Raw genomic sequence first — 12,039 nt, forward strand, 5'->3', positions numbered from 1 at the left:
TTGAAATCCACACAGCACTCTGTCTTTCTACACTCCAAGATTCCAGGCAGGAAGCTCATCTGTTACGTACAGCAAGGCAGCCTGATACCTTGCCTGGCCATCCTTGAGAGAGCAGACTTTGAAGGCTTTACGTTCTACTCTGATCTCTTGGCCATTGTATCCAACGGTTGTACGTACCCGTCGGGCACTGCACGCAGAAAACGAATGCTGCTTTCTGAACCGCAATCGACGGCATTTTACAGTAGGAACCATGGTCAGTGGGTCTTTGCATGTCTCGGAACTGTGCATGGAATCTGCCATCTGGAGTCTGCTCACGAAGGCAGCATCATGTGCTTCCAAGATCGCAAGCCACATGTGATGAGAGCACACAGCGCTCATGTTCTGTTTCGATATGCATTCTGTTCCATGGCAAAGGCTCAGCTTACCTAGGATCAGGCCCATGAACGCCCTGCTAGCCTCCGAAAGACACCGAATTGCTACAAGGCATACGCTCGCTTGAAGATCGGTTTAGTAATGTAGTCTCAACTCGACATTTTGATGACGCTTTCCCTGCGTTGTCAACTCCATCGAGAGGATCGTCTTTGTGCGCGTACCACACCCCGGCATGTGTAAATCGAAACGAAGGCACAATCTGTGGTTCGTCTCGATCAGCACTGTTATCGTGCCATCAACAACCACCAAGCATGTATACCGAGGAATCGCCAAGAAATTGACTTCCTATTMCGCCAACACCAAGCAGCTATGTATCGGTACCTGCGCCATGCGACGCGGCTGTACCCGCGTTCTGTAGCTTCTGCAAAAGCTTCGTCAGAGTTTGGCGTCTGTTGATCACAGCCCTACGATCATCCCACCCACATGTCTTCATTGACTGCATGGCGAACATGATCAGATGTGAGATGAATCTCATCCATGTTCGCAATTGTTGAGGTCTCAGGGCCTTGCAAGCACGCGTGGCGTGCTCTAGACTCAACATTGGGAATCGTGAATGACGTGCTCACTCCGAGGAAAAAAATATGCTCCGACTTAGGATCGCGTGTCTAATGTCCCGTTGAGACAAAACTCGACTKAACTCCGGTTTGTCCAGGTCGATGTCTATTCTTTGTTTTCCTTGCAATGGCTTCAGAATACAGAAATCGGGAGTTGGATCTGGAGCACGAAACAACCAAGCTGTCCCTTCAGCAGACCTATAATGGCGACACTTCGAGAGAAGGGTCGATTAGCGAGCCGATACTTAATGTTGGTGGACATGGAGGCACACAGAGACGGCTACGAGACTACCAGGTTACCATGATTGGTTTCTGTAGTGGTATCGGCACTGGACTCTTTATCGGCACTGGCTCAGCGTATGCGAATGCTGGTCCTGCGGGATTGTTACTTGCATATATCATTGTGGGCTTCATCTTGTGGTGCGTGATGCAGAGTATATCTGAACTGGCTACATTGGTAAGGACCGCCTTTGTCAATTAACAAACGCCCTTTTTCAAACTAACTCTTGCATCAAAGTTCCCTACAGCTGGATCCTTCCCACATTGGGCGACAAGATTCATCGATCCAGCAGTAGGCTTCTCTCTTGCCATCTCATACGGATACTGCTATACCATCGCAATTGCATCCGAGGCGTCTGCATCGGCCGTGATCGTCAGCTACTGGAGCAATATCTCACCTGCCGTGGTCATCAGCGTCGCCTTGGTCCTGATCCTGGCTATCAACCTCATGAGTGTCCGCTTCTATGGAGATAGTGAGGTTATCGCTGGAAGCATCAAAGTCCTTTGTTTCGTTGGATTGATATTCGTATCGATTGTCATTACTGCTGGCGGCGGACCCAGCGGCGAAGCAATTGGCTTCCGCTACTGGAATAACCCTGGGCCGTGGGTGGACTACAATGGTATCACTGGTTCCACAGGAGCTTTCCTCGGTCTAGTCTCCGCCTTCGTCAACGCTTCCTTCTCATTCATTGGGATCGAGACGGTGGTTATCAGCGCCGCAGAGTCCGTCAACCCTCACAGAGCCATTCCGCGATCTGCCAATCTCGTCACCTACCGCATTGGATTCTTCTACATTCTCGGAGCACTTCTCATCAGCATGATCGTTGACCCGCGTAACCCAGACCTTGTATCCGGGAGTGGAAACGCCGCCAGCTCTCCATGGGTGATCGCCATCCGGCAAAGTGGAATCGTGGCACTGCCATCGATCGTCAACGCGTGTATCCTCGTTTCGGCATGGTCAGCTGGAAACTCGTATTGTTGGGTTGGATCTCGCATGATCGTGGCCATGACCACGGATCATCAACTCCCACAATTCTTCGGACGTACTTGGAGCAACGGCGTTCCTTGGGTTGCGGTTATAACCTCATGGTTGTTCGGACCGCTGGCATATCTCAGTCTCGGTAGCGGAGGTGCCGCACAAGCGTTCACATGGCTACTAAACCTGAGTACCGTAGCCGGGCTGATTGCTTGGGCGACGCTCTGCTTTGCGTACATTCGTTTCTACAGTGCTCTGAAGGCGCAGGGAGTCGACCGTGACACATTGCCATGGAAAGGACCCCTCCAACCAGTAAGATTGCTGGAAACCCTTTCGATCCGCCTCGTACTGACTATTATGTGAATAGTACACTGCATGGATCGGCTTCATCGGATCAACCATCATCACCCTCGTCCAAGGCTTCCCAGTCTTCCTCAAGGGCAACTGGTCAACTTCCGATTTCATCGCATCCTACGTCGGAATTCCAATCTTCATTGTCCCCATCATCGTCTGGAAGGTGTGGAAACGTACAAAGGTAAGTCGATGAATCTCGCAGAAGATGTGGATAGTTTTGCTAATGTCTTGTCTCCAGTGGGTGGATGCAAGCGCCGTGGACTTGTATGCAGGTAGACTCAAGACTTCCCAACTGCGGCATGATCATAAAGGGTCGGATAAGACGTTTGGGAGGAAGTATTTTGGATGGCTTGTGTAGAGCAGCTTGAAGCAAGCACTTGAGAGAAATGAAATTCGCTGGAGAAGCTCGAAACTTCAAGACAAACATTCTGCGATCAAGAGCCGTAAACATTTAACTGTCTATATGTGGTCAACCTTGATTCGTTAAATGCAGCGGACTCACTCAGCTTTGCCGAGCCAATTATTCAGGAAGTCGACTTGATGAGAGGCTCTCGTGCTTGGTATAGCTAGAAGCCATCTTCTAGGACTTGCAGCATAACGGATCAGAGATCTCTGTGGTGGTAGACCAGCACTCTGCGTTTCCACGGGGATATTTGACGTGTCACCCCAACCCTAACCCTAATTTACAGTCCTCATGAGCAGAAGCAACGTGAAAATGATCTTCCCAGATGAAGACTACAACAGCACGCGGAGAAGACATGGAACTTCTAGATTGAAAACGCCAAGTGGACAATGTTGACGCGAAACTTCAAGCGATTGCTGCCACCACGGTACGCAATGTCGAAAACGTCTCGAAGAGCACCTTGACGGGATGCTACAGGGTAGATGAAATGAGATGTTTGTGGATGGTGGATGACGTGTGTATTTTGATGTAATGTACAGAGTCCTCAATGAAGTAAGAACAGCTGCAATACACGATTACTCCGCCAGTCTTTCCTCCGCCAGTCTTTCCTCTGGGGGAAACTCCAGTCCTTCCTCTAGGGTAAAGAAAGACGTCGTAGCAATGGTAACATTGTCGGAAAGGTCATCATCAGTACCGGGTGCATCGCCCGTACGTTCCCCAGCAACCACAACGTCCTTGTGGGGCTCAGTATCGGTTGATTCGTCGGAACCGATTGGCTCATTCGTATCAGACCAGTCTGTGTCTGTGTCCCCTTCGCCACCGTCCACGACCGTAGCTCCGACGTATGTTCGATAGCTTTATCCCATCTCGATCTCGTCGCTCGAGACATCCTGGCTACTTGAAGCGTCCTCGCTGCTCGTGTCGTCCTCACGTTTCGGGGCATCGGCAACACTCAGAATCATGCAGTATGAGTCAGTCTGAGAGGGCGAGGCAGCTGATGTGAGAGGCCTCCAGAACACTCGAATACTTTCGATGGCCTTCCTCCCGAGCTGTCTCCTGTGCAATGCAAGCATGAAAAATATGGCCATAGCATCAGGAGTACCAAGTAGAGCCTTGAAGTGATCCCCGTCGGTCGGGAAGAAGATTTGTCCTGGGTGAATCCCAGCCTGATTGAAGTTTGGTATCACAATGTTGATAACCGTGATGGTGTCTCTGTTGGTGATTCCAAAGAGCTCGACGCTTCGAATGCTTTTGTTCAAGCGCCGGTTGGTTCCAGTACACCTCATCCAGTCCATAGCGGTGATTTCAGACCTCCAGTGGCACGGTGGTAGTGCGAGTTGGCCATGCGTTGAAGAGGAACCCGGCGGCCACAGGGGCTCGACGACGGAGTTGACGCGAATCGTGCCCGAGTCGGTGTCGTATACATTTTCAAACGTTTCACCTCCTGAGCGATCGCGTTTCCATATGATCTTGAGCATGGGCTGACCTCCTTCATAGCGAGTTAGAACAAGCGACTGTACAGCGTTATCGATGGTATCACCTTCTTCACTCTCGATCCTTTCCCATCCAAGGCCAGTCATCGCGGGGAGGTTCGATTCTGTGCTCTGATACGAGCCTGCTTTGGAAGCAATCGTTACTAGGAGATTCGTTGCTCTGGAGAGGGCCGCAGCGTAGGCAGACATTCTTGGTCAAGTTTGAAGTTGTCGTTGAAGCGACCCTGCTGAAGAGACACACCAGCCGCTGATATCTACGGCGATTCTTTGTTCGTAGTACCTACGAAAGGTCCAGCAGGAACCAATGCATATAAGGAGCCATCGGGCGTTACAAGCCAGTAGGAAGTCCTGACGAGCAGGCTCTAGTGAGTAGAGTAGAGCATCAATCAGCGGCCGAGAAATCATTTCACCTGCCGGGAAGAACTTGCTCATTCCAGCGCCTGGTATAGGCTTCTGGTTCGGCGAACGAGATTGATGCTGTTACCAGCGTGACTTACGTGCCGTCAGATGTTTCCACTACGATGTATAAGGTAGCCTCCCGCTTTGTGGTAGAGATACAGGACCAGCCTGAGATGATGCAGGCAGGAGTGTGAAGGCCAACATTGCATCGTGATGGCAAAGATGCAAGGACACCAGATGATGCCTTGCCAGTTGACGTATGGTCAAATTGATGACCGTTGAACAGAAAGGAAGAACTTGAAGGATTGAGAGAAGAAGTATCGGGAGAAGCGGGAAGCAGCTTTGAAGGCTTGCCCATCAAATATTGATTGGGTCACAGGCAACTCCATGTCTTTCGAACGCTGGCTGAAACTGCCTGCCATTGACAACAACGTCGTTTCTTGCCATGTCGGAGGATGACATGCTGCCCCGCTCGCTGCCGTCCGCCTTGACATTCGATCTGATAGCAAAATGTCCAGTATGTTCCCCATCCTGACTTTGCGCATTCAAATTACTGAAACAATGATCTAGACCACAAAAGCGAGGGCAGCAACACTGCATCTTCCTCATGGACCAGTCCAACTTCCACTCTTCATGCCAGTCGCTACCCAAGCCTCACTGAAGGGACTGACGCCGAAGCAATTGGAAGAGACCAGTTGTAGGCTTTGCTTGAATAATACCTATCACCTGTACGCCTTTTCTCCAGTCTCAGAGGAGAGGTCTGCAAGCTGATGGGATCGCAAGTGGATTGAAACCTGGCCAGAAAACACTAGAAATCATCGGCGGTGCACACAAGCTGCAATCATGGAATCACAATATCTTGACAGGTACGATTGAAAATTTGGAGAGATGACCACGGCTGACCAAGTGAAGATAGCGGAGGGTATGTCTCTACACTCTCCATGTATGCTCTTTCTCCGACTCACAGCACCACAGCTTCCAAATGGTCTCCCTCCTCAAACTCGCAAAAGTCACAGAAGAAGGTGTTCGATTCCTCAGTCCACACGATGGCTCACCCATGCTTCTCACCCCGGAACATTCCATATCCCTGCAAAACTCCATTGGTTCAGATATCATGATGCAACTAGACGACGTGATAGCCACGACATCTCCAGATCTATCTCGGATCCGCGAGGCCATGTATCGCTCCATTCGCTGGCTAGATCGCTGCATCGCAGCCCACAAAAACCCCACGACGCAGAACCTCTTCTGTATCATTCAAGGTGGACTGGACTTGGATCTTCGGCGGGAATGCTGTGAAGCCATGGTCGCGCGGGATACGCCTGGTATTGCGATTGGTGGGTTGAGTGGAGGAGAGGCCAAATCTGAGTTCTGCAAGGTGGTTGAGACATGCACGGGAATGTTTCCTGAGAAGAAGCCGGTGAGTCTGCACTGTCGTACTTGTTATTGAGCCATACTGACGATTTCTTCAGCGATATGTGATGGGCGTTGGCTACCCAGAAGATATCCTCGTTTCGGTAGCCCTCGGCGCTGATATGTTTGACTGTGTGTGGCCGACTCGCACAGCACGCTTCGGGAACGCGGTCACGGACAAAGGCGTCTTGAATCTTCGACTTGTGAAATACGCCTACGACTTCGGCCCAGTTGAAGATGGTTGCAGCTGTATGATATGTAGACCGGAGAGTGAAGGCGGCTTGGGCATCACCAAGGCGTACATTTACCACACGGCCGCAAAGGAGACGGTGGGAGCTCATTTATTGAGCATACACAACGTCCACTATCTGCTGGATTTGATGAGACGAGCAAGGGAAGCAATATGTGCGGGAACCTATCCGGAATTCCTGAAAGCATATTTCAGAAAGCTGTACGATGGAGAAAAGGAGAAATTTCCGGTTTGGGCTGTGGATGCGTTGAGAGGTGTTGGAGTCGACTTGATGGAGGATCCGCGAGAAAGCTGAAGATGACGATGAAGCGCCGCGGGGAAGATGATGAGAGCCCAGCATGCATCATGACCCAAGGGCATAGCATGGGGAATGTCACTACGAGAAGTCTGTCGCAGGATGCGGTCTATCCTGAGTTTATTGTGGGATGCAGCAGCCACAGAATTGGGCAACTCTTTTGCCAGAGAGAGAAACTTTGGACTATGATCTGACGTTCAGAAGAAGCTTTTTCAATTCCGTAGTCGCTATGCGCTATGAGTATCTGTCACTCGGGAAGGAGGTGTGCTGCTGTCGCATGTGCGTTGTATGCCTGTCTGCCATCCGTAAATGATCTCGTGGACCAACATTTGAGGCCTAATATTACCAGAGCGACTGTGCAGCGTGTCCAAGCTCTCCTGCGCTTCAATACTCTCCAACACGTGGTCCGGTGGGACTTTTGCAGGGGCCTGGTCGATTTGGTGTTCGGTCCGGTCTTCAGACTTTGCAACTCATCTATCAACCAAGGACGCGATATGTCAGTGGTGCTCTTTCGGCCACCATATCTTCAGATTTACGACCTTCTCCATCGTGCTGCCCTCCCCAAGAAACTCATCGTGCAGGAGCCACAAGCAACGAAACCCGCCGCTAGCTAGCAAGTGAGGATCCATAGGTGAGTAGGTTTGTCGCAGGTAGACCAGAGGAGACGAGGTAGGCCAAGCTTAGGCCATGTGATATTGACTAGTGAGGCGTGGTCCCGACATGCTGGACAACATTGCCATCGGATGTGGTGATGTAAGGCTGCGGGAGGGAATGCGGCGCAGACTCTACGGTGGAGCTGGGCGACAAACGGCCCTTTCCTGCGTGGCGCTCTCCGTAGACTCCATACGCCTTGCTCGAAACGCTGATCAATAACAAGAGAAAGTCGTGCCGTTCATCAGTCTCGCTGATACGTGACCTTGCCACGTTTGACAGACTTGGCATCCTCATCTTCGTCCTTGTCCGTCGGCCGCTTCTTCTTATTGTTCGGGACTTTGCCAGATGAGGTGCCGGGTGTGGAGCTCGCCGTATCACCACGTGCGAGCTGCGGCGCAAAGCTTCCCGTGGGCGTTGGCGCGTGGGATGTTGTGGCCGATTCTGGTTCTTGCGACTGTCATCTCCAATCAGCCTTGGAGTCTGTGTGCTCGCTCGCATACAGGCTATACATACCTTCATCCAAGACACGGAACTCCGACTGAAGACGCGATCATCCTCTCTGATGCGACCTCTCCGCCGGTCGTCTCCGCTCCTGCCGCCGGCACCGAGGGCGACTCCCTTGACCCAGCCATCGAAGCCACGCACTATATTCCCGGAGTGGGATGTTTCTTCCAGGTAGGCGCCCTCGGCCTTGTGTATCCGGTCCTCTAGATCTGCCAATTCCGCATCGAGCCGTCGCTTCTTCTCCAGTGTCGCACGGAGGTTGCTTTTTAGAGACTCGTAGTATGGACGGCCAGGTTGGTCGATGGGAGCAGTCGCGGATGCTGATCCTGGAGGTACATTCTCGGCCATAGTTGACGGATAAGCGAAGGTTGACGTATACCTAGATTCGCCTGATGTATGTAAGGTACAGTATTGGCGATCGCCGGGAGACGCGAGGTTGGCGCGACCTTAACAGAAGTCCCGACCGGCAATTGATTCAGGCTGAAGTCAATCCTTGTCAATTTAAGCCTCTTCACCCTCGACACGACCACGCGTTGCTCCTTGATGAAATGGCCCAAGCAACGCCTGGGCAGGTGCGTTGTCTCGCACTTTCTGCCCTTYAAGATTCAGACGTAGATGCAAAATCACATGCCAACCAAGTTGATCGGCTGATGCACCTCTCCCAATGGCGGACGATGAGGACGACTTCGGCCTCTCTTCGAGCGACGAGACGGAATTGTTGAAGCTCGAAATTACCACGGGACATCAAATCAAGCGGAAGCGCGAGGACGATGATGCTGACGATGGCCCGAAGATCAAGTGTGAAGACCAGGATCAAGCGTCTGATCACTTGCCACAAATCAAGGTCAAATGCGAGGTTGAGGACGACGAGCAGACCAGTCGGTCCCCAAAGGTCAGCAATGGTCTGACACGAGCGGCGGCCGTCGAAATCTCCAACAAGATCCGGGAAGAACGGTTCAAACTTTCCTCTTTTCGAATGTCGCAAGAGGAAGTCATTGTCCGATTACTTCAAGGCGAGAATGCTGCTGTGGTTTTTCCCACCGGGGGCGGCAAGTCGCTATGCTATCAAGTCCCTGCCATGTGTTTTAAAGAGGTAGACAAACTGCTCGGGATTCGACAAAACCACGCTGAAGGTGGAATCACCCTTGTTGTCTCCCCCTTCATCACGTCGATGAGGGATCAAGTCGAAGAGCTACGCGGCAAGGGCGTTCGAGCTGCAGCCCTCAACTCCCCCATGGCAGGTGAAGATTGGCTTGTAAGACTTCGAGCGCAACKTAAAACTGAACATCGTGAGGTTGTGAAGGGCATGCTATCAGGCGCACTGGACATACTCTTCGTCACGCCGGACCGTCTAAAGGACGAAAGTTTTCGGATACTCCTGACAAATGTAAAAGGTGGCGTGAGACTGCTTGTGGTTGACGAAGCGCATCGCGTCTCTGAGCAGAGCCCTGAGTTCAGCCCGAATTACCTCTCAGTCGTGCGATTCACCAGAGAAGTACAGGCGGAGAGGCTACTGTGTCTTACCGCAACAGCAACACCAACTGTTGCACGGCACATCTGCAGAAGTTTCGGCATTGACGAAACCGGCTTGTTCACGGCTTCCACCATCAGAAGCAATCTCCAAATAAAAGCCAAGTTCTTTCCAACCAGAGCAGAGTCTTACCCTGCACTTGCAGCATTCCTCAAATGCCACCCCGGGCCCACTATCATATTCGTGTCAAGTCGAAGCCACGCCGAACACTTGATCGTATATTAGCAGTTCAGACCCGAGGCATTTAATGATGGCATGCTGCCTGAAGACAAGGAAGACGTTCATCAAAAGTTCATGACCTCGAAAGATCTCATCGTCATAACCACATCTGCGTTCGTCGAAGGCATCGCCAAGACTGACATCCGTAGTGTTATCCACTACGATATACCTCGCAGCTTAGAACAATACAGCCGTCAGATTGGTAGGGCTGGAAGGGATGGACTTGAAGCGCAGTGTGCCATGTTTCTTTGCGGCGATGAGCTTCAACAGCGCAAGAGCATGGCCTACAGCGAGCGTCCCAGTAGGACTGTCGTGCTCGAATCTTTGCGGCGCATGTTTGCAAGGAGAGCTTCAAATGATCCACAGCCTACCGTCCAGATGACGTCGTACTCTCTACGAGAGGGAATTGATTTCGAAAATAACCACGTCGACATGATATTGGCTCAGCTTGAGTCGCACTTCGGCTTGCTGGCTAGTACGACACCAACGTATGCAGAATACCGCTGGACCAAAAGTGGTACCATATCCTGGGACACTTCACCGGCAGCCATTGCAATTCGCCTGTCGTCAAGGCTTGCAAGGATCTGGACGGACATTGATCTCGATCTTGCGGCTGCTAGTCGCCTACCGCGTGATAATATCGTGAAGAAGCTATATCACTGGCACGACGGCGGGTACATTGATCTAAAACCTAATGGTGTTGTCAACAGATTCCAAGTCGTCAAGCACTGGCCCCCACTCCAGTCCGAAGTGAATGAGATTTCAGAGGCAATATGTCGAAATCTAGAACTGCAAGAGCAGCAGGAATCGCAGAGAATGCAGCAGGTGGTGAACCTCTTCACAACACAAGTCTGCTTCACTCGGGTATTAGCAGCCCATTTTGGTGATACCCTTCCCGAAAGAAGATGTGGCAAATGTACTTAGTGCAAGACCAGAGTCGCCGTACACCTCCTCGATAAGCCCGAAGTGCCCTGGAATCACTCGGCATTTTCGAGGGTGCTTTCAGCCGTCACGGCACGAGATGATCCGGCATTTCTGGCTCATGTGGCTTTCGGAATCAATACTACGAGGATGCGACGAGCCAAGCTGGACAAGCATGCGGTCTTTGCTTCGATGCAAGAGCMTAAATACTTGGTCTGTTCCGCCACATACTGCACTAGTACTACTGTAAATTCCTAACAGGCTTGCAGACTCTTTTGAATGCGTTTCAGGATGTCTGCGTCAAGTGAGTTGAAGGTCCTTCCTGTACAGTACGAAATCATCTGCTAACTAGATTTCAGGAAGGAATCAAGTTCCGCCGTAGCATCGAAAGCGAATCTATATGCCATTCCGCCGTATTCATCCACGGCATCTCCTCAGCCAACAAAACGGGCCTTTACCCGGTCAACGAGTACTGGAAATTATCAGCCGAATCCCACACCTCCGGCCACTAAGCGCAAGTTAAGTCGATGGAAGTCTACCAATGGGACTGGCAATTAGTAGCAGACAAGAAAGGGTGGGTAGTCCATCGACTGGTGCGGGCATGGTGTGGTCATTGTAGCTTTGGTTGACTATGTCTGTGAAGTTCCTGCGAGGGGGCTTTCTTTATCTACGTTCAAATGCGCTTGCAACAGCGACTTGAAACCGAAGAGTAGCCCGGTAGTCATATGTCTTTGGCCCAGATATTGCGAGTCATTGTAGGTGGAAGAGAAGCTTTGCAAGCGTACTGTACCATTTTCTGCCCAGGTACATTTTGCATGCCTCACTATCTGTCCACTCCTCCCTATACGACCAGAGAGCACCTGGTATCACAAAATCTGCCATAAGTTAGCGAAAACTCCCTCCAAAACTCATTCACCAAGACTTGAACACGCAGGATCCAATCTCCACGATCAGGAGGTTGTTAATCCTCGCTCAAAGAACATCTATATTCCATTCCCTTCATTGGAGGGAAGAGAGAATCATCTGTGCCTTTAAAATCAATGCTCCGACAAACTTCTTTTCCCGCAAACTCGACGGGTCAGATATCAAACGTCTCTGTCTTTTGCACTAGTAACACTTGCCGAACTGCCATCCTGCCTTATTCCTCAATCTTCTCGAGATACAATATGGTGAATAGTCCGTGGGGACTAAGCTGTTATTGGTATTGAATTCATTGTGAATGAGGTCATCCACAAACTTATGGGACTCGGGCTGTCTATTGTGCTGGTTTGAATTGGAAGAAAATGCAGAGTGCAGGTCGATTTTGTGATCGCACATTGACAAATTTTCCTGATTGGAGAAGAGCCTTGTTGTCTTTTGCAT

General features: G+C 51.0%; 6 protein-coding genes; 4 read left to right on the plus strand and 2 right to left on the minus strand.

Moving 5' to 3' along the window:
* Positions 1-1,113: 1,113 nt before the first annotated feature.
* On the plus strand, positions 1,114-2,953 carry RCC_05499 (probable general amino acid permease; the record flags this gene model as incomplete). XM_023770770.1 has 4 exons in its annotated part: positions 1,114-1,443; positions 1,504-2,553; positions 2,609-2,776; positions 2,834-2,953. 4 exons carry the CDS (start codon positions 1,114-1,116, stop codon positions 2,951-2,953), a joined length of 1,668 nt encoding a protein of 555 aa, XP_023626538.1.
* Positions 2,954-3,855: 902 nt separating this feature from the next.
* RCC_05500 (uncharacterized protein) lies at positions 3,856-4,680 on the minus strand (the record flags this gene model as incomplete). XM_023770771.1 has 2 exons in its annotated part: positions 3,856-4,487; positions 4,539-4,680. 2 exons carry the CDS (start codon positions 4,678-4,680, stop codon positions 3,856-3,858), a joined length of 774 nt encoding a protein of 257 aa, XP_023626539.1.
* A 655-nt stretch (positions 4,681-5,335) lies between these two features.
* On the plus strand, positions 5,336-6,848 carry RCC_05501 (probable tRNA-guanine transglycosylase; the record flags this gene model as incomplete). XM_023770772.1 has 6 exons in its annotated part: positions 5,336-5,407; positions 5,461-5,618; positions 5,674-5,756; positions 5,803-5,812; positions 5,866-6,310; positions 6,363-6,848. 6 exons carry the CDS (start codon positions 5,336-5,338, stop codon positions 6,846-6,848), a joined length of 1,254 nt encoding a protein of 417 aa, XP_023626540.1.
* Positions 6,849-7,547: 699 nt separating this feature from the next.
* RCC_05502 (uncharacterized protein) lies at positions 7,548-8,354 on the minus strand (the record flags this gene model as incomplete). XM_023770773.1 has 3 exons in its annotated part: positions 7,548-7,710; positions 7,760-7,956; positions 8,016-8,354. The coding sequence occupies 3 exons, from the start codon at positions 8,352-8,354 to the stop codon at positions 7,548-7,550; spliced, it is 699 nt and encodes a 232-aa protein (XP_023626541.1).
* A 316-nt stretch (positions 8,355-8,670) lies between these two features.
* RCC_05503 (uncharacterized protein) lies at positions 8,671-9,762 on the plus strand (the record flags this gene model as incomplete). Its single annotated transcript, XM_023770774.1, has 1 exon — positions 8,671-9,762. The coding sequence occupies one exon, from the start codon at positions 8,671-8,673 to the stop codon at positions 9,760-9,762; it is 1,092 nt and encodes a 363-aa protein (XP_023626542.1).
* A 1,065-nt stretch (positions 9,763-10,827) lies between these two features.
* On the plus strand, positions 10,828-11,235 carry RCC_05504 (uncharacterized protein; the record flags this gene model as incomplete). XM_023770775.1 has 3 exons in its annotated part: positions 10,828-10,890; positions 10,947-10,981; positions 11,037-11,235. 3 exons carry the CDS (start codon positions 10,828-10,830, stop codon positions 11,233-11,235), a joined length of 297 nt encoding a protein of 98 aa, XP_023626543.1.
* Positions 11,236-12,039: the final 804 nt, after the last annotated feature.

The sequence above is a fragment of the Ramularia collo-cygni genome, assembly GCF_900074925.1.
Source record: "Ramularia collo-cygni strain URUG2 genome assembly, contig: RCC_scaffold07, whole genome shotgun sequence".
Taxonomy (NCBI): Eukaryota; Fungi; Ascomycota; class Dothideomycetes; order Mycosphaerellales; family Mycosphaerellaceae; genus Ramularia; species Ramularia collo-cygni.